The sequence below is a fragment of the Lissotriton helveticus genome, chromosome 3_1 (assembly GCF_964261635.1).
Source record: "Lissotriton helveticus chromosome 3_1, aLisHel1.1, whole genome shotgun sequence".
Taxonomy (NCBI): Eukaryota; Metazoa; Chordata; class Amphibia; order Caudata; family Salamandridae; genus Lissotriton; species Lissotriton helveticus.
In genome coordinates, this window is record NC_136061.1 from 655671391 (window position 1) to 655698558 (window position 27168).

The following is a 27168-nucleotide window of genomic DNA, read 5'->3' on the forward strand; positions in this document are numbered from 1 at the left end:
TCTGGTCCGGCCGGGCCGCAAGCAAGCCGGAAGTCCCGTTGTTGGTTAATTGTTGTCTATTTATCATGTGTTCATATTGCCCCAGTTGTGGAGTATGCCGAGAGGACGGCTTTGTTTTGTGCCGGTTTGAAAAGACCCGGTCCTCACGGGGAATAGTGCCACTCAGCCGGCTCTCTGGAAGTGATGGGCATTTTTCTAGCTTTCCTCTCGGATTTATTTTCTTCCTCCGCCGCCCACAAACAGAGGCAGCTGCTGCGCCGAAGCGCGTGAGGCTTTTTTCTTGGAAAAAGATCGAGATTTGTCCAGACGCTCTGCCCTTCGGGGGATTCGCAGGAGCACTGCAGAAAATCAGTGCATGCAGCGCTGACCTCTGGGAGCTGAGGCGAGCAGCTGGGGGGACGGGACCGGGGAGAGAGAGGGGGAGAGCGGGGCTTCCCGCCTGAAGACGGTGCGGGGCTGACCTGTGGAGGCTGGCGGAGAGAGGGCCGGCAGACCGAGGGTGACCGGAGACCTTCACTCCTACAGACGGTGCGGCGCTGACCTCTAGGAGGGCGCCCGGGGAGGGACCTCTGGGAGCTGGCGGGGAGAGGTGAGATCGGGGAATTTCCCTCCTGCAGACGGTGCGGCGCTGACCTCTAGCAGGGCGCCCGGGGAGGGACCTCTGGGAGCTGGCGGGGAGAGTTGAGATCGGGGACTCTCCCTCCTGCAGATGGTGCAGCAGCTGCTCTGCTCTGACAGTGATTGTTTGTATTTTTGAGGGGGAGGAGGGAGAGCAAATAGCAATCTATGAAGACACTGCTCCCCACCTCCACCTTTTGCAGAAAAAGAAAAACACATTTTTAATGTATTTTGTTTGATCCGCAGAGGAAGATGAGGGCAGCCTGCCCCCTGGACCACACGCCGCCTACAAGCGTGGACTGGACCCCGGTATCTGCTGGTGATGCTTCCTGGAGGACCTCTGAGGGTGTGGCTGCTGAGCTGCTGGGCACCGCTGGTGAGTCCTCCAGTCCCTTCTCTCTAGCTGCCTTGTGTTTGTGCCTAGCATCTCTGTACGGCATGCTGTACTTAACAGTAGCCCCTGTCTCCCTCTGCTCCCTGTTGTTCTGCATACCCTCCCAGACCTTTGTTATTCACATTTTTTATATATTTTAGTATCCTGTGTTTTATATAATGCAGCGCTCCTTTTCGAATTATCTTTGTCACAGTTATTTTTGCTTTTTGGCATCCACCAAACAATTAAAGTACATCCGATGAGTGTCGGTAGATCCACCAGCCACAGTCTCTGATTTTTGCTGACTCATGCTTGCTACGTCTGTTCACCAGCCTTCGGTGTAGATTGCAGGCGCCGAGATTGCTCAGTCGGTGAATGCAATGATATTGGTTTAGTTTTATGGTTGAGTCATCAACTCTGGAACCGGGAAGTATGAATTCTATCCCCTCATTCCCTCATATGATAAATAAAGAAACCACGGACTTATATTGAACTTTTTCTGCTTGAAATTATCATTGGGAGTTTTACTTTATTTTGTGATATTGCAAGAACATATTTTGCTCAGGGATTCTTAACAAAATTAGTGCAGTAATACTTGGGGGCACAGGCGCAGATAGATGGAGCAGCTCAGGATCACACATACTATCCGAGGGGAATGAGGGGATAGAATTCATACTTCCCGGTTCCAGAGTTGATGACTCAACCAATAAAACTAAACCAACAAAATTGGTAATTTACGCAATTGCGATTTATCAGCACAGGGTGGTGGCTGTTTAGACTCCCTTTGAAGCATACCATAAATATTGCAAAACAGGACACCTAATCCATCAGACTTTGCGCAACAGAGACCGCACTGCCCACTTGTAGAATCTTACTGTACTCAAACTGTCAATGCTGAGATATGGGCAACAAAGTCCTATACGTTTTACCTAGATCGACATGTAAACACAGTTACATTGTTGTGTGCAGTCTGCAGCTCACAGGTTTGAATCCCAGCAGGGCCGACTCAGCCTTTCATCCATTCAATGAATGCCTTTCAGTTAGGGTGTTATATTACCCGCAGTTCCTCTTTTGGTTCCAAGAAATACTATTATTAACACACAATGAGAACCTACGTTGAACAGTTAGCAAGTATAGTTTCGTGTAAAGAATACTCATAAACCGACCCTTATCGGCCGAGTTGCTAAGTATTCTGCACAGGCGGGTTCCTGTTGTAAGTTCCTGTACTAATAAAAGGTGAGGTCGCACAGTGGGTTGAAAACGTAGTTTTTTAGGTTTCGACTGCAAAAAGCTGCGCAAGCAGCTTTTGCGCAGGAGAAATCTAATGAGAACTGTAGTGTGGGTTTGGGTCGGCCCTCGTCATTCATTGGCTGGCTCCATAAATGGAGCATAGCCATTGGACGAGGGGCCTGTCCGTCAATGCCGGACCAGATTCGGGGGCGTTCCTGAGATTCTTTGGCTTTTGCCGACGTCACGCGACGTCAGCCGAAAGCCGGGAACGCCCCCGAATCTGGTCCGGCCGGGCCGCAAGCAAGCCGGAAGTCCCGTTGTTGGTTAATTGTTGTCTATTTATCATGTGTGTACTGGCAATGTCAATTTGTGTGAATGGAATATGCAAACACAGGCCTGCACAAATTCTGTTTTCATACTTTAAAGCCAGACTGATAGGCTTTGCCATTGCTTGTTTAACGAAAGCTGCTCCCTCAATGAAGATCAGGAGCCGCTTCGATGAAAAAAAACACACCGTCGAGGCAAAAAACAGAATGAGTATGGCAGGCCACCCGCAGCTGGACCGGAAGTGGTGCAATCTCCACCGCTCCAGAGGTTTGGCAGCCAGCTCATCAGACGCAAAATGAGGCCATAAATCTTTCTCACTTTTGGTGGAGTCACGTGCCTTGAGCTGATCTGAAAATGCGCAGGGGCCTGTATCTGATTACCCTCGGCAGGTAAGCCAGCCTTATCTTCCCGAAGGATGAGTGAGTCATAGCCAAGGCTGTAAGCCGCGCCTGGCTGACCACCGGCGACCAATGCAGCCCGGCCAGCTGCGCGGAGATAGGGCCGCTCTCTCTCCGCTTCCAAACACCCTGACAGCCTCACCCGAGGAGCGCAGTGACTCATTTGTACGAGCAAGCTCCCTTATGCAAAATGAGATTTTTCTTCCGAAGAGCGCAGCGATTTTGCCATTCACAACGACCTGATAACACGCAACACTATTAAACTGCTGGGTTTCCTTGCGATGCGAGCCATTACACCTGCCGTCTCGAGCGATTAACGCCGTGAGCAAAACCCACACACCCGACTGCTCGGCGGTGATTTAAACACTTATAAACTAGGGAATGGGGAAAAGTCCATGAATGAGAAAAGAGGCCGCGGATGGCACCTCAACCCATAATAATTCTCTGTAATCTTGTCTGGCTGATGGGAGAGCAGATATTTGCAGAAGCGCTGTCGATGGCACTCTTCCGTAACCCGCGAGACCGGAAGTGGCCATGCTGCGTGGTAGGGGCTCGTAGCGGCAATAACGACCGCCTCCTCGTTTCCACCACGATGAAAGATGCGCATCCGGAAATTGATTGACAATCAAGAGAAGCATTATTACTGCAATCGATGCGCTTCTTGCTGATGGCAGCGGGCACTGCCGCATATCTGAAATAAGGAAGGGGGTGGCTGTGAGGGAGGGGTGCAAACACATTCCAGCGCAGGTGTAATTCTAAAACAAGGGCCATCAAATATGACTTATAGAGGGAGTCGTAGATAGGATATTGATTTGAATTTGAAAATTGTAGAGCGAACACCACAAACAGAATTACGTCTAGTTGATACAACTAGCACAGGCTACATCGCACAGGGAATACACGGGTTAGAGGGCCTCTGAAAAGACTCGTTTTGAGCATAGGTCACAATTTTAAAATGTGTGCAAGCGTTGTTGCTCCACTTTCAGAGGAAGGAATGGAAACAACATAAAAATTGTGTGTTTAGCAATTGTCAGTGTATTGTCTTTAAAGGCTGTAATGTGTCGTACTAAAATGAATGTGTCAAATTATACTGTCATGTTGACATAGACGGAGAGGGACGTACAATCAGAAGGTCACTTGGGGCTGCATTGTAGAAGTGCCCCGGTGTGTGTCTGGCTCTGTGTGTGTGTGTCTCTCCCCCCTCCCGCTCTCCGTGTGGTCCTGCCTTCCTCCCGGAGCCTGGTAATGAAAGCCTAAGCAGTCCGGTGAGTTTTGAAGTTCTCCGTGTCCCTCCTCCCCCTCCCCTCTCTGCTTCTTTCTGTCAGTACAGCCCGGAATCACCACCTCCGAAGCGCTAATACCTCCTGCGTGTAAAAGCAGCACAACTAGAGTGACATACGCAGAAGCGAGGATGAATACAACCGGACTTCAACAATAAGAAGCATAGACAAAGCCAGTAGGCCTCACTATTTTAAGAATGTCCACCATTTATAGAAACCGTTACTAACATTCTGCCAATACAGGCATTTCATTGTTTTTGTGAGTGCTAGAGTGCTTGGTTGCCTCATTAAAATAGGTTTGCTTTATTAAGCGAATTTGTACTATGCACCTCTATTTATATTAGAAAAGTGTGTTTCCTACTTGGTGTGCTTCAGTAGTGATGGGTGTGAGTGTTGCCGGTAGTGTTATTACTAATCTGTGTGGGGTGTGAAGGTAATGTGTGACTGCTAATGTGTAAAAGTACTCCTGGTAGCGTGTGGATGCTAGCCGGTGAGGGGAGTGAATATGCTTCCAGTTGTGTGTGACTGCTAGTCTGTGGTGGATGGGGGGGCTTTTAGTTGCATGTGACTACAACATTCGGAGGGTTGTTAGCCCTGCTGGTAGTGTGTTGTGCTAGTCTGTGAGGGGTGTGACTGCTACTCTCGGAGGGCTGTTAGCGCTGCTGGTAGTGTGTGGTGCTAGTCTGTGAGGGGTGTGAGTGCTTATGATAGTGTGACTGCTACTCTCGGAGGGCTGTTAGCGCTGCTGGTAGTGTGTGGTGCTAGTCTGTGAGGGGTGCGACTGCTACTCTCGGAGGGTTGTTAGCGCTGCTGGTAGTGTGTGGTGCTTGTCTGTGAGTGCTTGTGATATTGTGACTGCTACTCTGTTAGACTTTTAGTAGAGTAGGGTTGCTGGTCTTTGAGAGGTGGGAAAGTGCTATTGGTAGAGTAGAGAGAGTGCAGAGTAGAGAGAGTGCAGAGTAGAGAGAGTGCAGAGTAGAGAGAGTGCAGAGTAGAGAGAGTGCTAGGGAGTGCAGAGTGACTAGGGAGTGCTAGGGACTGCAGAGGGACTAGGGAGTGCTAGGGAGTGCAGAGTGACTGCAAAGTGACTGCTAGAGATTAAGCTAATGGCAATGTAAATGACAATGCCATTTATTTATCTGTTTTCAAAACCAACACATAAATACAAATTTTGTCATTTACAATGCCAATAGATCTAACTTTTCCAAAGGCGAAACCATTGCATTGTAAATGCTTGTTACCTGTGCCTCCTGCTCATTACACCCTTTCTATTTTTTTTATTCATTTTCAGAACTCGGAGACTACGACCCTGAGTACTGTATTGGCTGCTACAAAATATTGTTCTGTTTGTGACAAGCCAATCAGGACTGACGATTCCGCTCTAAAGTGACCAATGAGAGCATATCTGGACACCAACAGTCCAAATATACCGGACTTTTTAACCACTTTATGACCACCCGGAGCACCAAATAACGAAAGGCATACTTTCTGAGCAAAGTTCCAACTTTTTGTCTAACATGATGAAATTCAGACATTTCTTCTGTAACTGCCTACTTATTTCTTAAGGAAATTAACATGGGACATTAACGTTTTAGCAACCCCCCTTTTCTTGACCTCTGCTTGACAGAACACCCCAAAACGTTCCAGGAATAATCTGAAGTTGAACTTTTTTGGAAGGTTTCATGAAGACTCGGGAAAATACTCTTCCTATGGAAACTCTGACCGTACATTAATTACACAGTGGCATCAGCCACTGTGTAATATCTATCTATCTATCTATCTATCTATCTATCTATCTATCTATCTATCTTTCTATCTATCTATCTATCTGTCTGTCTGTCTGTCTGTCATTAACCTCATAGGAGCGTCGAACGTTCAGCGTCCAGTGCTGAACGTTCGAAGAACGAATGCTGGCCCGTCGGCCAAAGGTCGTGCGCAGCACTGGGGAGGTAGTGCTCTCGACGACCGTTGGCCGACGGCAGCACTTGAGGGGTTAAACTTTGGCTTTTTCAGTGAATTTCTATTTGTATAAGTAAGTATTAGTGCCATAATTAACTAAAGCATCAATTTAAACTTTGTTTCATTTCAGTGATTTCAAGGGTTTTTATAAATGTAAAGTACGATTTTATTACTATATGTATCTATGCCCCCGCTGCGCAGACCTTTGGCCATGTACAAAGTGGGGTTGCGCCCAACTCCCATGGGCAGCGAGCCCCCCACTGTTTGCCACAGGTTTTTTGCCGGTGGGTCTGGCCTGTGGCCAGGCCCTATGCCTACCCATGTATCTGGGGAAACACAAGGCCTTTGGTGAGCATGGCATGGGGTTGGGGGTAGGGCATGTCCTGCTCCAAGGGCCACCCACACCATTTAATTTTATGTTTTATTGTTTTTTATTTCACTGGGCTCATGCAGGAGTAGGAGGGTTGCGTTTGCTCCAATCCAAACATTTTTTTTTTAATTTGGACAATCCCTCCCATCACAAGGTCCAGGAGGTCAAAGTGGCCCTACCTTGCCCCCTTATACCTTTTCTTTTTCCGGACACATGGACCTTGTCCCCATGTCCTGTAATGTCGGCTGCAAAATGTCTTTTCATGTCAGCCAATTAGAGTGTAAGCTCCTGCTGGACTCGCAGGATCTTCTAGCTCTCGCAACAGCGAGGGAGGTGATGAAAAAAAGCCTCCTGGGCCAATCAGAGAACCTTAATATTTAAAGTTTCATGTCCGCGAGAGTCCGGCTTACTGAACCGCACAGATATCTATACATTTTGAACCTTAATTTCTCAGAAACTACAGAGTGGATTTATTTAAAATCCCAAAAAAGCATGTTTTTATGGTAAAGATCAACCTCTCTGGCAAATTTGATGTATTTCCGTTTAGCCGTTTTAGCTGTAGCACTGTTCAAATAGCCGTATGGAAATTGCATGGGTAGATTGCGTTTTTTTCATCCTCCACGAGAAGGATCACTCTGAAACTTTCCAGGGAGAAGCAGAGGTGGATTCACTTTTTTGAAAGTTTTTTTAAAGATTTGTCACACCATGCCAAAGTTCTTAGCAAATCAATAAATCCTTTTCCTATGGCAACTGGGCCCTAACTATAACTGTACAGTGGCGAGTGGCAGTGTGCAATATATACACACACATATATCTATCTATCTATATCTATATATATGTATACATATATATATATATATATGTGTGTGTGTATACTTTAATTTTTATAGTTATATTTGAAGACATGCAATAATAAAAAATACACTTTTTTTATGATGTAATGTAAAAGCACGCCTGATGTAAAATCAATCCTGAAAGGTCATATTGAAAGCATCCTCGCTCTAAAGTTTTACCCTCGTGAAGAGTCTCAATAGTGTTTCTGCTGATTGTTTTAACGCTAGAATACTTCCCAGCATCTATGACAGGTGCTGCGGGCCGCTATAGCAGCTTTACCCCATAATCTTTTGTAAGAAGCATCCTGGTGGTCATCATTTTGTTTGTATAGCATTTATTCAATCAAAGCCACAGTATGATTCTGAATTAGTTTCGAATGATGGATTTGTGTCTCAAGTCTAGCAGCTCCCTCACTTGAAATGGTAAAACTGAAGACCACCATTAATTACTCCATTCAAACAGTCCCAAGCCGTACCTGGAGAAGTAGCATCTTCATTCTCTTCTATAAAAGCAAGTGTAATCATGGTCATTATTGAGTTGTCTGTAATCAGTGAGATTTCTATCAAATGTCCATCTCCATGAAGTTAATTCAGGGTTTGAGTAGTCAGCAGACAGATGCAGTACGAAAAGATTAGGATTGGAGACCATTTATTTGTTTAATTTGAACTAAAAATGCAAACTGAGCTTCTGTGCCACCATGAAAATAGGAAAATTAATATTGCTAAAAAGAATCAACAATTGATGAAAGATATCAGGCTCCTCTACACTAGATGCATAAAGTATGCCTGTAGTAATAGTGTCTAGGATTGTTTTATTTTATATTACTTTATTGCTGCAAGTTGTCCTTAGATACTCGAGCCAATCTCCGACTCCTAATATTCTGCAGCAGAGTTGGTATAATTTGTCAATATGATACTTAGGTGTGTTTCATGAAAGCACATGGGGCCAGATGTAGGTAGCCAAATACCGGTCGGTAACGGACGATTTCGGCCGTTACCGACCGGTATTTGGCTTTTGAGATGTAGGTGGGTAGTTATTTACAGAATCGGTATATTTACCGAATCGGAAAATTTACCACTTCGGTATTTTATCAAATCAGTAAACATAGCGATTCTGTAAATCCATATGTAGCTGACACTCCTAAGAGTGCCAAAGGCCCTAAGAGTCGGTATTTTACCACCCAATCCTACTGGGTGGTAAAATACCGAATTCAGGTGTGCATGCAAATCTGTGCATGCACACCTGTGCAATGTGACACACAGACATGCCCTTAGGGCATGTATGTGTGCCGCATGTCACAAGCCTGTACTTGGGGTGCTAGAGGGTGTCAAAGTGACACCCCCTGCACCCTTGTAGGATTCGGTATTTACCGATTCTGTAAATACCGAATCGGTATTTCACATTGATTCCTATGGGCTTCAAGGCCCATAGGAATCAATGTGAAATACCGATTCGGTATTTACAGAATCGGTAAATACCGACTGTTACAGAATCGGTAAATAAGAAATGAGATTTACCTACATATGCCTCCTTCCTATTTACCTACTCTTAAATAGCGAATCGGTATGATTCGGTATTTAGGAATCGGTAAATAGGAATTACCTACATCTGGCCCATGATCTCAACACAGATATGACAGAGTTCTTCATGTACATTGCAGGTTATAAGAGTCAACCTAAGGCCAATCACAGTCCATGTTAGAACTTCTGTGCCCTTCTGAGGTCTATCACTAGTTAGCAGGATGAACCTTACAGCCAAGGACCTTACCTAGATCAAATTTGGTGCTATAATACCACCTCATTTCTATTTTTTGAAGCATTCACCATGCCCAACCCCCAATCTCTTCCCCTAAAGAACAGCCTCTTACACCAAACCCCATCCTTGTGAGCCTTCCATCCCCCAGAGGAACTCCCTCAAACCATCACAGAGTGCCACAAAAATCTTCAAATAATCAGTGGAGGCCAGGAGGAAACCTATCCTCCCCACCAACAAAGTCGTAAATTATTCCATTTACCATTTATAAACTTTATTTCGATTTTTTTTTAAAATCATAAAAGTCATCACAGTACAAACACAGGGACTAAATTGATCGGTATTCATTACACTATCTCGACACACATGATTGTGACTATGTCATATGATACACATTATTAAAACAATAAATAATTTAGTACAACTGTAAAACACACCCATATGGTAGCCCGGACGATAGTTTCCTTAGAAAAGAGCATCAATCATACATTAAAATTCATATACAAAAATATTAAATGTTTATTAAAAGGGGAGGAAGTTTACCTATACCTCCCTGCAGACCAGCGAATCACCCACACCCAGCCCAAGAACTTGGCTAAAGCAATCACAAAGGGTCCATCCACTGCCGTTTTTTTTTAAACATTTATTTATTGGCATTTCAAAAACAAACAAAAAGCACAGAAAACAAGACAGAGGGCTAGCACCATGATCAATGGTAGGCATCTACATTCCAATCGTATACACATTACAAGCAAAATAAAAGAAGGACAGTAGTTAAATAAACGGGCAGAATAATCAATACACAATCCTGGTTTAGAATAGCATCACATTCATCTCCATCTCCCCCAGAAGGAGCTCTCCGAGAGGACACGACATATAGAGAAAAGGAAATTAGTCCAGAGACTCACCCCCCAGTAAGTACCTACTCGTCTGTATTCGTGGGTGAGTCCGCCTGTAACCCTCCCTCCGTCGCTACCAAGGCAATCTCATAAGTATGGAAAGCATCTCCGTCAGTCCTATTTTCCATGTAAAGGGCCCAAAAGTTCTTAGGTCTACTACGAGGCGGTAATAAGTCACTGTATAGCTCCGTTTGCGTGCAGCAATAGAGCATCTCTCTAGACCACTGAGCTAGAGTCGGCACCGGGCCCCGCAACCAGGAGAGCGCAACGCACCTCTTGGAGACTAGAAAGGCCATGTCAATAATTCTTCTGTGTTCTGTCGCTATTGTTTTAGAGTATCCCAAAACAGCTTGCAAAGGAGTAGGGGCCAGAGAGAGAGCATAAATTGTACGCCAAAAGGCAGAGATCCCCGGACAGGACCAGGAGAGGTGCAAAAAATCAGCCATACGCTCCCCGCATCTCTCACAGCTAGGGCTCTCACGCAATCCATACCTGAATAACCGCTCCGGGGTATAATAAGCCCTATTTAAAAACTTAAAATGTAGCAAACGGTGGCGTCCATTTAGCGCTACCTTCTTGACATTGGCGCAGCAGTAACTCCAGGTATCGTCGGGTAATTCGATGGCCAAATCAGTCTGCCACGCTAGCCGGGGCTTAGTGTAATCCGTCAGTCTTTCGGTGAGTGTAATACGGTATAGGCACATTATTAACTTAGTTGAGGTTTTGGCATTGACAATGAAATCGTATGCCGTAATCGTCGGAGGCTCCAACATGTCCTTCCCCAGTAGATTCTTAAGCGCATGCCGAACCCTGTGAAATTGAAAGCGTTGAAGGAGAGGGCGGGTGACTTCATCAGATTCAAACTCCCCCCAAGTACGGACTCTACCTTCCGTGAATAAGTCTCCCATATGATGTATATCCAGAGCCTCCAGCGTAGACAGCACACACATGTCCCTACAGGGGGCAAGCCACGAGCACCAGGACAAGAGCGCCTTAGGGGCATACAGAAGCGAGCAGGCCTGCGAGTCTAACAGGTGGTGCCAGGCGTGTGTGATGGCGTTCAGTGAGTCAAGATAGCCTGTCCGACGGTCTCTCGGCCGGGATAGCAACGCTAGCAGAGGGGTCGGAGCAGCGACGATTGATTCAATGCGTATGTGCGGGATATTAGCAGGGCCGTGTATCCAGTGATACGCATGTGCACCCTGCGCAGCTCGGTAATAAAGCTCCAGATCCAGAGCATTCAGTCCGCCCTCCTCATAGGGGCGAATAAGGATGTCACACGCGACCCGGGGCTGCTTCCCAGCCCAAGCCAGTCGGAGAATAAGCGAGTGGAGCTGTTGAAAAAACACCCGAGACAGGACCATAGGTATATTACTAAACAGGAATAAAAAGTGAGGTAACACTATCATTTTGATAAGGGAAATGCGGCCCATCAAGGACAAAGGAAGGGCTATCCACCCGGCCACATCATCCTCCAGTTTAGAGACTGCCACCTCATAATTCTCTCTGAGGACCACATCAGAATCCGTGTGCAATCAGATCCCTAAATATCGCACCGCGCCCGTCGTCCACTGAATAGGATATTCTGGCTCAAAACGTTGGGTGGCAGGGGTGAGCGGGAACATGAGCGTCTTTGCCCAATTTACACAGATACCTGAAAGTGAGCTGAAGAGGACTACCTCCCGCAGTACCGCTGACAGGTTCACCTCCGGGTCCCGCACGTACAGTAATGTATCGTCCGCGTATGTGGATACGATCAAGTTGTAGGAAGGAAATCGGATGCCCTTATGCCCATGGTATTCACGCAAAGTGCACGCGAGAGGTTCAGCCACCAGCGCGTAGAGTATAGGAGAGAGGGGGCACCCCTGTCTGGTGCCACGTCCGATATTGAAGGGGTCCGTGGTAAGCGACCCTATACGAACCTGAGCTGTTGGGGAGAAGTACAGCGTATCAAGTAGTTGGATTAAGAGTTCCCCCACCCCCATGCGATGCAAGACGTGGCGCAGGAAAGGCCACTTGACGGAGTTGAAGGCCTTTTCCATATCTAAAAAGACCGCTACGGCAGAGACTTCTGGTCTAGTGTGTTGGAATGCTGCAAACACCGTCCTCAAGTTGTAAGTGAGGTTACGGCTGGGTACAAAGCCCGCCTGTTCAGGAGCGACTAATGTGGAGATCATCGGGCTGAGGCGGTTCGCAATAACCTTTGCAAAGATCTTTGCGTCCACATTTAGTAACGAAAGCGGCCGGTACGAAGCACAATCCCCAGGGGATTTACCAGGTTTGAGAATAGGGGTAATTATCGCCTCACGCATTGTGGGGGGCATCTCGGCCGTCTCTGCCATGTTTTCTACAAGCGTCAATAGATGGGGGATCAGCAGGTCAGAGGACGCCTTATAAAACGAAACTGTGAGACCGTCACTACCCGGCGCGCTACCAGCCCTCATGGACGTTAAAGCCCAGACAATTTCCTCGCGTTCAAACGGCCGCACCAAGAATTCGCGGTGCGTATTAGGCAGCTATGGCAGCTCAATATGTGTCAGATAGTCCAGAATCCGCTCCTCCAGGACAGTGCCTCTGGAGGTATATAAGGAAGTATAGAACTCGCGAAAACGGTCCGCCACCTGCGCCTCGGATAAGGGCTCATCCATCTGGGGGGGATCTCATGTCTGGGATCGTTGTGCGACCCCTGCGCTGTTTGGCCAACTGTGCTAGAACCGACCCGGGGTGTTCCCCCTCCCCATAGGAGCGCGCTGGGGCATATTTGCCCAAATGTTTGACCTCCGCATCAGCCTCCTCATGATACTCTCGCAGCGTTTGTGCAAGCTCCTGCGTCAAGACCTCGCCATGATCCTGTAAACAACGTGCCTCTATGTCCTTAAGCCTGTCCTCTAGGACTGCCAGGCGTCCACGTATAGATTTAAGGACCCCTGCAGGCTTGGAGATGGTGACTCCTCGTATGTACCACTTAAAGGCCTCCCACACGGTCAAGAATGAGTCAACCGAGCCAACGTTGTTGTCAAAGAATTCCTCTATGGCCGCGGCCATCTCCTCCCTAAATGCATTGTCCAGCAAGGAGCAGGGGGGGAAGCGCCATGCAATTGGTGGGAGTCATTTCGTTGGCACTGTCAGAGAAATAAGTATAGGGGAGTGATCCGAAAAGGTACGCGGGAGTATCGAACACGCCTGGATCTGAGAGAGAAGATGTGATGAGGAAAACCATTAGTCAATTCTCGTATGTATGTCATGCGGAGCCGAGTAATCCCCCTTTAGTAGGTTGCCTAGATCTCCACACGTCCTGCAGTCCCAAACACATCAGCTCCGCATCCAGTACTCTAGCAGAAGCCGAAGGGTGGCGTTCGGGGCCATCAGATCTATCCAATAAGGGCTGTCTCGTCATATTAAAGTCGCCCCCCCCAGAAAACATTCCCTCCGCAGTGGACACAGACTCTATCGGCCAGTGCAGTGTAGAAAGCTGGATGGTCATAGTTAGGGCCGAATGTATTCACTATATGGAATTCAGTTCCCCTCCCCCTGCACCTGGTGATTGCGTACCGTCCCTCCCCATCCGTCATAATAGGGGTGAATGCTACAGAAGCCTTCGGATTTACCCATGTTAAAACTCCTCTAGAGTGCGAGGTAAAGCCAGCGGCATGTATGTTATTCAGGAGTCCTCTATAGCGTAGCTTCGGGCTGTCAGGGTGCAAGTGTGTTTCTTGTAGCAGCGCCACATCGATCCCATGTCTCGTGAGGTACTGGAGAACTCGTCGGACCTTATGATGGTCATTGAGTCCCCTAACATTCCATGTCAGTAATGTGATATTAGCTGTAACGTTACTCTGTTGCGTCATCCCTGGGGTGACCATGTGTATGTGTGCCTATGTAGTGCGGGCCACACCGGTGCCTTCCGATCAAGTCGTGTCTCATCTGTGCTGCAAAGTCCCTCTGTCGTACAAGAAACACAAAACCAACACCCCCTCAGCTCCAACAGCACCCCCTGTCCCACACCCCCCCACGCCTGCCCAACCCCAACTAGGCCGCGATCCTCCCCCCTACCCCCGAAACACACCCAGGACACCTCGTGCATCCCAAACACAACCAAACTCACAATAGGAAAACCGTGCCCTCCTCCCCACCTGCAACCAGAATCAGTGGGTATCACACGAGGGCAGAGGTAAACAGCAATAAGCAAACTCACACAAAAGAAAATTCTTTTTCAGTGCCACCCGCCCTCCGCCGTCCCAGAGCCCAAACATTATACGTTCCACCTACAGTTCAGGCCGGCCGTCCCCTGTCTAAAACGCAATAATCAGCCTAGTCACATATAGTAAAGAGACAAGTGATGCCCCCAACTGTGCCATCCGCCCTCCAACACCCCACGGCACCCCCGCTGCACACCATTGCCAAGTGGGAGGTAGGAGAACTCACAATATATATCCGAACATTGTGCAGCATGATAACTCGGGTCGCCCTGATAAACCCCCTACATGAGGGGAGAGATTATGAACCGCCATTACCACCAGCCACATTCCATCCACCGTACATGTCTCATAGGTTATGCCAGCATAATGGGGAATCATTTATAGCAAATGTCACCTGTCTCTTAAGGCACCCCACACTCTCCCATTACATGCAACCCCATATATTCCAGTTCGTGCCGCTTATCTGTGCAAAGCTCAGTTAGTCCTGCTCTTCCGGGGAGCCCTCAGCTGCGCCAGATTCTTCGGTCGGTGGGGAACGGGCCTCCTTCCTCCATTCCTTAAGGGCTTTCTGTAGGGCCTTAGGATCCGTGAAGATCATAGATTGTCCCCGCCTGTTGATCCTTAATTTAGCCCGGTATAGCATCGCGTAGTCCGCCCCCATTTCCCAGAGCTGCCGTTTCATTGGAGCAAACTGTTTCTGTGCTTCCTGCACTCTAGCGGTGAAATCCGGGAATAGGGAGAGGACCGAGCCCTCATATTGTAGGGGTTGTTTGTCTCTCGCCAGCTTCAAAGCCACATCCCAATCTCTGTAATTGAGCAGTTTAGCAATTATGGGCCTTGGCGGCGCTCCTGGCTTCGGCCGCGGCCCCAAAGACTGGTGGGCCCGCTCCACCACAAACATTGCAGAGAATGCCGAGTCCCCCAGGAGCTTCTTTAGTAAACCCTCGATGAATAATTCCATATTCCCAGTTGGGGTGGTCTCCAGCAGGCCCGTGATGCGGAGGTTGCAGCGCCGAGATCGAGCCTCCAAATCCTCAGTCTTATCCAGCAGTGCCTGCATGGCCCTGCCCATCTGTTTATTTTCAGTGTCTAGGGAGGTCTGTGCTTCCTCTACCTCCGTGAGGCGTCTCTCTGACATGTCTATGCGGTCAGCCTTCTTGTCAAGTCGTTCTGCCATCCGATCCATGCGGTAAGTGAGCGCATCAAGCTTTGTCCCTATCGCAGTCATCCCCCCCCTAGAGGCTCTTTTCCATGGCGGTGAGCAACCCGCGTAAGTCCTGGTGCTGGGGGTCTTCCGCAACCTCACTGTCCCCCAACGCAGTCCCCCCCGCGGCATCGCCAGACTTAGGTCCCATGGGGCCAAACTGTATCTTTGTTTGAGATTTGTCCGTGCGCCCCATTACTGCAGCTTAGAGGCACTCACACAGCAGAGTGTGTCACCCAACATGCCACCCGCCGTCGAGCAGTCCCCCTCTTCAGGGTTGAAAGGGTAGCAGTCGTGCCCCGTGGGCTTATCCGAGCGGTAGGCGTGCTGTGGTGTGACTCGAACCCTCTGAATCAGCGGTGATAGCTTCCCTATATACGAAATACCATGCAAGCGGCTACTGGCAGGGGGTCCCCCAATTGCACCGTTGCAGCATAGACTCCAAAAGGCAACCAGCGGGAGTAGTGCGGGGCGAGCAGCAGGAGGAGCAAGCAGGCACTACCGCAGCACAGGGCAGGCAGACGGGACAACACAGAGAGGCTCTACCTACGTCGTGGTAGGATCCGGGGGAGAGGGCCAATGCAACCAGGTCCCGTCGCACCAGTGGCCGCCGCAATCACGGCCTTGTCGTTCCCGACCTCACCAGCACAGGGCAGTAATCGGCGCGATCCCTGAGTGCCTGCAACAGCTCCAGTCATTCCCCAACTCCACAGAAGGGGGCCCAACAGCACACAGTGGCCCCTCTCCGTAGTTCTAAGTCGCAACACGTACTCACGTGGATCCACTGGCGCCCAGGCCCAGCACAAGTCTCAAGGCTGGCTCAAGCACGTTCCCCAGTAGACCCTCAGTCCAGCTCCTCACTCCCCGTCCAGGCCCCAGGAGCCGATCGGCACTGTGCCATCAACTGTGTGTCACAATCGCCCGCCTGACATCTATGGGCGCGCGCAACCGGGTTGAAAACAGGGCCAGGTGCAGCAGCACACAGGCCCTCTCCTGCTCTGGGCGTCCAGGAGCCGCAATCAGCCCCCCTCCGGCGTAGCAGCAGGGGGCGACCAGGGCTCACCCCTGGGATCAGGGGGTCACAGATGCAACGATCCGCTCCACTCGGTGCAAATAGCAGGGGGTGTGCAGCTCAGATCCCGCTGCCGAGTCCGGTCTCCAATGGCGCCCACACCTCCGACATCACGGGGCCACGCCCACCTCCAGTCGCAGCGCCGTCGCCCTCCAGGTCTCCGATGGGCCCGCTGTGCCAGCTCTTCAGGGCAGCACTAATCCGGAGCGGTCAGCCCCTCTCATGGAGCGTAGAGGCACCCACCGTCACACGCGAGCCACAGGCACCGCGGACGAGACACCTGCTCCGCCCCCCCCGCAGCTAGCGTGATCCCGCTGCTCTCAGCTCAACGCCGCACTGCCAGGCCGCAGTGTCCACTCCAGGGGCAGCCGGCGGTTACCGAGGATAAATTTGCGCCAGCTCAGTCCAGGGGGAGTTTAGGATTCCAGGACGCCCGTCAGTGGTCAGCATCTAACGGTGAAAACGCAGGATGACTTAAGGATAGTAAGCTGGACGGAGGAGCTCTCGGCTCAGGCAGCCATCTCGGTTGCCGGCTAGCTCCGCCCCCCATCATCTACTGCAGTTTTAAATAGTCTGTATGCCTCACTGAAGGCCCTGGTCCCCATAAATAAACACACGGGTTTCAGCCAGCATCTCCTCGGATTATGATAAGCTGGACAAGCAAATAACATGTGGGCCACAGTTTCAACCCTGTCCGGGCAGAAAGGACAGTTGCTATGATTAGCATACAAATTAGACCACTTAGAAGTGAAATCCTTGGTGGGTAATGTTCCCACTCTGACCTGGTGGAAAAGTTTTCTATCACGAGTCGAGGTGATTAGATCCCAATACTGTTCATAATTAGGTTCATATTGAATTTGTAGGAAGGTGGTAGACAGGGTAAGACTGCTCGAAGTCGCAAATTGTCGGGAGAAGATCAAATGCCAATATGCTGCCTTTAACTCTGATTTGCTGGGAAAGAGACTTCCCTCAGAGGAAGGCCACAACCGATTCAAACCCAACTCACAGAGAATGTATTTGACAATCCTAAACCACTCAATTTTATCATTCACGTCCCGAATTTCTAACACAGCCGATGCGTGGTTGGCTAGTTCGGGAGTCACCCAGAGTCTCCTCCAGTATGATACTAATCTATAACGGGCTACATCCCGGATGGAGTGGCACCCCAAATCCATATAAAGAGGAATAAGGGGGGTTGATGACGGCAAACCCGTTAATGATCGTACAAATTTGTTTTGTGCCACCACCAAAGAATCCAGATTCGCATGCACCCACAACTCTGAGCCATACAAGATTGAGGCACTGATTTTGGAGTTATAGATCTGCAATACTGGAGCTACAAATTTGGTGAAGGAGCGACTATGCTCCCTAAGCAGCACACCCGAGAGTTGGGCATGTCTTACCGTGAGACAGTCAATTAGCGGCTTCCAGCTCATCTTTTTGTCTAAGGTTACTCCTAGATAAGAAAAAATCTCAGTTTGCTCTAAAGCACCTTCCTGCATCCTAACTTCACCGATGTGTTTGTTGGAGTTCTGGAGGACCATAAACTTTGTTTTGTCAACATTGACAGCCAAGTCATGATCTGCATAGAACTCTTCAAATCTTGACAGGGCACGTTGAATTCCCTGTCTCGTTTTGGAAAGGATAAGAGTGTCATCGGCGAACATTAGGAGTGGGATCTTTTTACCACCTAGGCTGGGGGCATCGGTAGGGCATTTTTCAAAGTATTTCAGTACCCCGTTTATGTAGATGATAAATAGGGTGGGTGCGAGGGCACACCCCTGCCTAACCCCCTTTTCAACCAAAAAAATTTCAGTGGTGTGACCTGCCTTGTCCCACCTAACCTGGGTGAAGTTGTCTGTGTACAATTTGACAACAAAAGCCAAGATTTCCACTGGCATACCCAACTTTAAAAGACTGTGCCACAGCTTGGAACGCGGGAGTAGGTCAAATGCAGACCTAAGGTCCACGAAAGCTGCATAGATAGAGCCTCTCCCCAAAGTAACAGTACGCCAATAAATGAGGATGAACCTTAACATCTGGTCCACTGTACTGATACATCGTCGGAAGCCTGCTTGTAAGTCTGAAAGGATGTGACAATCGTCCATCCATACCTGCATTCTACCTAAAACCACTCGTCACAACCTTCTGAATGCAATCAATCAGGCTTATAGTCCTATAGTTTCCTGGTAGGGAGGGATCCCCCTTTTTAAAAATAGGAAGGATAACTGCACCTGACCAGGAACGGGAAATCACTGCTCCTTCATCAATGGCATTCATTAGAAGTTGGATATACGTTGCTCAGGATGCCAGGTCTTGTACAAAAAGGTCTGCAGGAATGCAGTCAAGACCTGGAGCCCTACCTTTTGGAACCTGAAGAAGGGCTGATTCTACTTCCTTATTGGTGATGCTGAGGGAAGGAGAGGGCAATGGCACGACAAAGGTGTCCTAAGCTACTAGATCGTTAGCAAATTGGCCTTGGAAGTGGCCGACCCACTGATCGGGTTCCACATGGTTAGTGGGAACTTTACTAGGATCCCCACTCCCCCATTTCACCAGGTGCCAAAATCTCGTCATGTCCCTCCCAGAGCATGCGTGGAGAAGTTCAGCCCAGTGAGCCTCGTCCCAGTCTCGTTTTGCTTTGGATTTTGCTACCTTATAAGCCTGCCTCTTCTCTCTTATAGAGGCCTGTTCCTTACTCCTGATTGCAGCTGCCAAGGATTTATAGGTCGAGCGACAATTGGAATTATACCATGTTGCCACCTTGGTAGTGGATGATACTGGGCCTTTTTTGTTTTTTATGTTAAAAAAACTTTTCAGTTGATTAAAAAGATGCTCATGTGTCTGGGCTGCTCTATCCCTGAGTACCCCAAATTCAGCCTCTGTTTGAAGGGTTACAATAGTATTTGCTACTAATTATTCACTTATGATAATTTTATGATCATAATAATGCCACCACTATTTGTCAGTCTGAAGTGCCCCCAATCCATGACCATGAATCCAAGAGAGATTAGGTGCGTGTTTCCAAAGCACACATCAAAGGCCTTTTGCCCCTCATAATCTTTAACTTAACAGAGTCTTGAAGAAATACACGTGGGACTGCTCCCTGCAGAGGGGCAGTCTATGAAGTCTCCAATGATGTTGAACATTAGCGTGGAAAAATCTGAGTGCACAAAAAACACGTGTAGGAAGCTGGCTCTGTATATACTATACCAAAGTAAGGTATAGTGTGCACAGAGTCCAATGGGTCCCCAGAGGCTAAAGTAGATAATACTAATGTTCTCTTTGTGGTAGTGTGGGTAAGCAGTTAGGCTTATCGGGGGCAATGCTAAGCATTTGTTGTACACACAGGCAATAAATAATTACACACCCTCAATGACTAAATCCGAGACCAATTGTCAGGCGCTGTGCGTCCATTTGGGAGTAGGGGCGTAGCCCCACTAAGCCTGGTGGACACACCTGCGTGACACTGACAACAAGAGAGAAATAAAATAAAGCGCAGCGCTTCAATATAAGCGCAGCGCTTCAATCCGGGGCTGGCTGGCTGGTGGCTAAGCTTGAGTGACAGTCAGAGACAGAGTCTGCATCGACTGCGAGTCGATTCTGCGCATGAGGAATTTCGGGCTGAAACTAGCCCGAGCATGCGCGTTAGCGTGTTGTTCCCATTATAGAGGCTGAGAGTGACCGAAGGGGCCAGGGGGTGCTGCTTTAGCCTGGCCCCGTCATTTGAAAGGCGCCAGGGCGAGTAGTCTGTGTGCCCCCCTAGCCAATCCTGGTGATTATGCAGCGCCAGAATTGGCTGGTCCACAGCGCCGAAGGACAGGCAATCCATTATTGGATGCCACGCGTGGGTGGGTGGCACACTGGGCTCAGGCTCAGCACTTTATCAATCATGGGCCAATCACTGTGACTTCAGCATGTGAAGCCATTCAGTGATTGGCCATGATTCGGGGACGTGCGCGCCGTGACGTTTACTAGTTGCTTGCTGTGTACTTAAGTTTCTGTAGGGGGCGGGGGCTCCTTCTCTGTCTCGTGCGCGCAGGCCAGGCAGCAGACCGTCACTTGACTTGACTCTGACTGAGTTTGTTGTTGACCGTCACTCGAGTTAGTACTGTAGTCTCACTGTCATCAGATATTCATTAGAGTCTAGAGTGATTGAGAGAGAGAGAGAATCGTCAATCGACTCATCGACTGAAGAATCGATCAATTTCGAATACTATAAAAGTAGGTGCATGTCGCGCTTGGGGGCAGGGCAGGCATATATATATCTGATTATGATGACATGATGTGAGGCCAGGGCCGGACAGGACAGCAAGCAGAGTCCGAGTGAAAAAGCAGCGGGGAGGCCGCTTTGAACATTCTTGTCTTGACTGTCTGTAGCGTGTAGCCAGGGCCCAGGGCCTGCCTGAGTGAGGCCTAGGCCTCACTCAGGCACTGGCAGGCCCTGGCTTGCTGGCCACACGCTTAGGCTTCATCATCAGCGAGTGACTGTGGGTGGGCGGTGGGGTACGGACGCGGGGGAGCGTCCTCCAGTGACTACTGCAGGCAGGTGTTGGTGGGTGAGCGGGGGAGGAACGGGACGGGACTGGTGCGGGTAACGGTAAGGTGAGCTCGAGGCTTTGGGGGTGGACTCTGAGCAAGTGGGACTGAGTGGTGGACTGGGAAGGTAAGCGAAGCGAGGGGCTTCTGTGCGCTGCTGGCGCCGGTAGGAGTATCTTCCAGGCACTGCTGGTCGTTGGTGAGCGGGTGGGACTGGACTGGTGCAAGTTAGAGCCTAGAGAAGCGTGAGGCGTTGCGGGTGGAGGCGTCATGTTCGCCTTAACGTCTGTTAATGTGTTTTGCAACAGATCCCACGCGTCATCACCAAGTGGCAATGCAGCCTTTAAAAGTGATCCCCCTGCAACCTAACAATATCTAATCCCTCGTAGCTCATCTATGAATACCACTAATCAATCATGTGAATTCACCCCCCCACCCCCACCAAAGATCTCACCTAACTCCTAAGAATGTATCTACCACATAAAAGCTGGAGCAAATACATGGAATGGCTTCCTTGAGAGCACAAGATTAATCCCAAAAACCAACTATAACCCCTAAAAAATATACAGTGACCCTTTGTTACCGAGAGTGTGCTGCCTCGGATAAAGCGCTCCAAAGCTTTCTAAGGCATGGTAATAGGCGCTATATACATGCTCTTGCGACACAACCCAGTGATAGCCTTTTTGCTCCACTCTTCCACCCCAGGTATGTTCCCTCTGTAGGAGCTCTGTCCCAGGCCTCACGTCCCCTCAGTGCCTCCTGCTCTGCACCGCAGCACAAATACCTCTTTTTCTGTGCTCCTGGGGACAAGGGTAGGTTAAACGCTGCTCTCAGGGTGTAGGGTTGAAGCAGAGAGGGTGCTCAGGGAGCAGTGCTGGAGGAGGGTGGAGAGCTGTTTTGGTGAGATTGTGTTTTCTCCTGACTGTCACTGCCGGCTGGTCCAATGGCTGCATCAGTGAATGGAAGCAAGCAGCTTTAAGACCTCACCACCCTGCTTGGAGTCTGTCCCTCAGAATGGCAGCACAGCTCACAGTGTCCGTGGTGACATGCTGTGAGATGGCCTCGAGGACCTCGTGAGTGCACAGGGCTTCCCTTGGGAGACTCGGGCCGAGGGACTCTTTTCTCCGCGCATGTGGACATGCTGACAGTCGATGCACATGGAAACCTTTTTCGCTCTTGAGTGTCATTCTTGCTCTGTTATCTGGGGTAAGGGCACATGACTTGAGAGATGTTTGGGGCTGCGCAGTGCAGTCTGTGGGCGCTGTTAGCATGTATGTATTTCCGTGTGGGTGGTTGACAGGTTTGAACCCTTTCTGGGTTGAGCAGTAAGGACGGAGCAGCAGTGATGCGTACATGTCATGTTTCACAGCGGTGCTTCATGGTGGAAGATGGTCTGGTCTCCCTTCCATTTGTTGCAGGGTGCTGAAGAGAGGTTTTCTTTTAGGGGACCTTTGGGCGACTTCACAAGTAGGGTGATTCTGTTCTCACGATAAGACATCGAACCTGCTGACAAGTTTGTACCCTTTAAATAAATTTGCAGGCCTTGCTCGTTTTAGGTGTGTTCTTCTGTAAACATGTTCGCCTTTTTTTTTAGCATTACGACAAGTTCTGGGGGACAAAATTAACTACTAATGCCAAATGGGCCTGCTCAAAACTATTCATTCCAATCCCGCCACCCCTCCCTCCTTTTCGCATCAGCTCGCTTCCAAAAAGTAAACAAGCTGTGAGGCTTTAAAATCACCTTGCATGCTGGCAGCGTGCCTCTTTTCGCCGACCAAAAACCAATTTTAACAAAACAAAACAATATGCTGACACACTCCCTTTCCAAGCTACATAAACCATTAAACCCTAAGAAACATAAGGCACGCTCCCTTTCAAATATGTTTAAAGCATACAATAAATAAACACCTATAACTAAGACATGCAGCCGTTCATCTCGTATATCCCCACATTTGTTGTCCTTTAAATGTAAAATTCTCTACAACATAGCTTAAAAACATTGGCAAAGGCGATAGCTCTGGCTGAACTCTTATAAGGTCCCAAAGAGCAAGACCTATTGGCTATGGCAATGCTTGTTGTTGTTTATTGTGACATGTGGATGTTAAGGTAGTGCTAATGAGGTGAAACCAATGAGAAAACAAAATGAAACAGATACTATCACAAACTGCTGCATCACACAGCATAATTTGCTTCTTCTTGCAGCATAATTTAGTCAGGCCGCCACATACTCTATGTATCTAGTGGGTTTCAAAAATGAAATGAGCACAGCTTTCTGGCTGCCAAACATCCTCAGGGAGAATTTATTTTGACCCCCGGTTGGAGCAAATGATGTAAATAGGTCGGTGAGTGACTGCTTTTGTCAAAGAGATCCTTTTGTTACTTGCAGTTTCTAAGTAAAAATCCTAACATACAACAGCGAGCTATTAACTGTCATCTAAGAGTTGGATGCAAACTGCAAGGAAAAAATTGGAGCGTTATGTTTTTCCCCCACAGTCTTTGTTTGATTACCCTACTGGCCTACTGTTTCAAAAATAAATTGTTATCTTTTCATTTTCAGCACCTGACAACCTGAAACATTACCGCATTTTGGGGGCATTTTTCAGCAAACAACAAGAGGCCCCCAACCTCCTTTGCTGCTCTTTCACCCCGGCTACGAACCAGCAAACACCAGTGTTAAACGTAAGGAAAGTGATGCTATATTTTTTTACATGGGAGTTAGGGCTATGTATGTGGTCACTCTCAAGGCCCTCAAGCAGTGTCTCTTTCAGTGCCTCCAGCAACCACTATCGCACAGTGAGGCAGGAGGCAGTAAGGCTGTATTTTTAGCAGTCATTTCGTGGAAAGGGGAGCTGTTGGAGATGTATTACGATAATGCACAAGATATATGTATTTATACTGAAATTTGATATTATAGCACTGCACCTTATACGTTGTACTTTGATTATTGACAGGTTTCTTTAATATATACATTGGTAAGGCCAGCAACACACCATCATGAATACAGTACAAGAGCTGATTGCAAGGTCATTCCAGGCACGGCCACTTGAACAAAAACTACAGATAAAGCAATTAGGACCTCATCAGCCTGAAATAAACCTACAGCAAACTACCCAGGAAAGAAGAAAAATGTCAAAACGTACATTCTCAAATGCCTGGTACACAAAAGCTGATTGGCTTACAGGGTGCCCTATAAAAAATTCTCTGTTCTGCTTCCCCTGCTTGCTGTTTGGTGGTGACTTTTCTTGGACACGACAAGGAATGGTTGACTTGAAGCATATAGCTGAAAAAATAAAGAAGCATGCGCTCACAAGAAATCATATGGAAAACCTGACAAGACTGGGAATGTTGGGGGAAGACGCACTAATTGAGCAGCAGATAAATGATGCATATCGCAAATCCGTTCAAAAACACAATGAAGCCGTTGATAAGAACAGACAAATTCTATCCAAGATCATTGATTGCATTTGTTTCTGTGATGCTTTCGAACTGGCATTGCAAGGCCATGACGAATCAGAAACTTCCTCAAAACCTGGGATCTTCCAACGCCTAGTGGATTTAATGGCAACCATAGACAAGGATTTGGAAACACATTTTGTACGTGCTACAGTCTTTAAGGGCACCTCTAATACAATACAAAATGAACTCTTTGACTGTATGCTCGAAATTATAAGAAGCCATATTGTGCAAGAGTTGCGAAACACAGACTTTGTGGCCATTCAGGCTGATGACACCACTGATGTGGCCACTAAAACACAGTCCGTGTTAGTGTTTCGGTACCTTGACAGTGACAGAAACGTTGTGGATAGGTTCTATGGTTTCACACATTTAAGAAACTCTAGTGCAGCAACCATCACTGAAGCTATACTGTGTCAACTGAACTTAATTTTCCCAGACCTGCCTCAAAAACAAAAACTTATCGCACAAAGCTATGATGGTGCGTCCGTAATGAGTGGAAGCCTTGGTGGAGTACAGAAACGAATTCGAGATGTGTACCCTAATGCTCATTTTGTGCACTGTTACGCCCACCAACTCAATCTTATTATGCAACAGGCGGTATCAAAGATCAGAGAGACACGAGTTTTCTTTCAGGATATCGGAGGCATAGCAGCATTCTTCACACGTTCCCCCAAAAGAACAGAAACCCTTCATGACATTGTGGACAAAAGCATACCAAGGGGATCCTCAACTCGTTGGAACTTTCACATTCGTACAGTCAACTTAATCTTTGAACATAGGGAGGGCCGTGAGAAATGTTTTGTCACCATAGGAGCCAGAGAAGACTTTGATCACACAAGTCAGAATGAAGCCCATGGCTTTATTAGAACACTACAAGACAAAGAGTTTCAGTTCTTACTGTTTTTATTTCATGAAATAATGCGTGATGTTGATGCGTTATACGATCAGTTACAACGAAAATACATAGATACTGTCTCTATGAAAGCCACTACATCAACATTTGTACAAAAGATAAAGAAAGTGAGAGATGGGGTTGACGATTTAGAGAGCAAACTGCCGGAGCATTCTACTTTTGCAAACCGCAAGCAAAATATCACCTCTCTGGTTCGAATTGGAAAGGAGATATGTGACATTGTAATTGTGCAGGCACAAGAACATTTTTCATTCACAAAACATTTGGTGAGTGCCACATTATTGCAAAGTAAAGAGTTTGCACAATATGATGAATCCTTCCCTGAGCATGCTCTGAATCAGGCTGTGGAAGCATATCCTATGCTCAAAAAAGAGCAGCTGAGAACGGAGTTGACTGAACTCTACGGAATGCCTGTGTACCAGAAGGCCACAAGCGCCTTGACTTTGCTGAGTTTAATTCGTAAACTGCATATGGAAAACTCACTTACAGAGACAGTGACTTTACTAAAAATTGTGATTACAACTCCATTGACAACAGTAGAAGCTGAACGATGTTTTTCAGCCTTAAAGCGCATAAAGACATTCCTCAGGAACACCATGCTAGAGGAAAGACTCAATGCTTTGGCGATGCTCTCTGTAGAGAGCAAGCTAGTCCAAAAAATACCGGACTTCAACATGAAAGTAATTGACAAGTTTGCTACACTGAAAGACAGACGTGCTGATTTAGTTTACAAAAAGTGAATGCTGCTACTTGTTTGTTGAATAAAAAAAATACTGATTGAGGTACTCAGAAATGCATTGTTATCTCTGTTTTTAAAAGTTTTGTAGTGTTTGTTCTATTTGGAGACTACACAGATTTTACTGATCAAATGGCATATTAAGTACATTTTGTTTCACCTTAACACTATCATCTGTGTGGAAAGACATGCGTGATAGTCGCATGCGTTCTAATGGTAAAGGTAAGGCGTGGTTCCCAATGCTTTGTGAAGGCTGTTTCCCAACTGCTGTGCAACGTCTTCTACTCTTAGAGCTGAGATTTCCATGAAAGTCTTATAGTCTGAATTCAGCACTTGAGCATAATAGGACGGAATGTATGAAGCTCTGTGGTTATACTGAATAAGCAGCTACCTATGTTATGCCATCTATTAATGTAATAACTGCACTTTCACAATTGCTTTATTAACCTGCCTGCTTTCTCAAATTTGCTTGAAAATGCACGATTTTTCTTCTTTTTTTTCAAAATTTTCTTGGGGGGGTAGCCCCCCAAAACCCCCCTTTTGGGGTTCGGGCTGTGCTGTATGCAAATCACTTTGCGCCCCACCACTTTCAAAGGTCACCCACCGCCCCTGTCAATTATAAAAATATTACCTTTTAGGTCTCGCGCCTAGCGGTGCAGTGCTGCGCACTGCACGCGCAGGACGAGACATTTAGTAGGTAAAAATGGGCTTTCAGAGAGTGCCCTAGGAATCGCACATGCTCGTGATTGTCCTTTTCCTTTTGTGTCCCGCTATTGGCCTTTGCGTGCGTGTTTTTCACTAAGACGGCACGCAATAGGCCAAAGGCGGGCGCATTGCTCAGCCCATGGCCTATTGGTGTCTATCATGCTCACCAAAGGTCATGTGATTTCAATTAGCATGCCCAGACACGGCGCGATAATTGAAAGCACATGTCTCGCTGTGGCGCGCGCACCACTCGCTGGCTTCTTTTTGTTTGGATCCATTTCACAGGGAAGCGTGGTGCAGTAGA

The 27168-nt window shown here is 47.9% G+C and overlaps 1 protein-coding gene across 1 annotated transcript; it reads left to right on the top strand.

The window, feature by feature from the left end:
* Positions 1–26216, top strand: LOC144822794 (zinc finger MYM-type protein 1-like). The gene is made up of 4 exons (XM_078680682.1): positions 1–589; positions 865–994; positions 23612–23733; positions 24006–26216. Exon 4 carries the CDS (start codon positions 24049–24051, stop codon positions 26161–26163), a length of 2115 nt encoding a protein of 704 aa, XP_078536808.1. The 5' UTR covers positions 1–589; positions 865–994; positions 23612–23733; positions 24006–24048; the 3' UTR covers positions 26164–26216.
* The last annotated feature ends 952 nt before the right edge of the window (positions 26217–27168 follow it).

Coding starts and splice junctions, on each gene's coding strand:
- LOC144822794 (XM_078680682.1), top strand. CDS start 24,049: ATGAATACAGTACAAGAGCTGATTGCAAGGTCATTCCAGGCACGGCCA.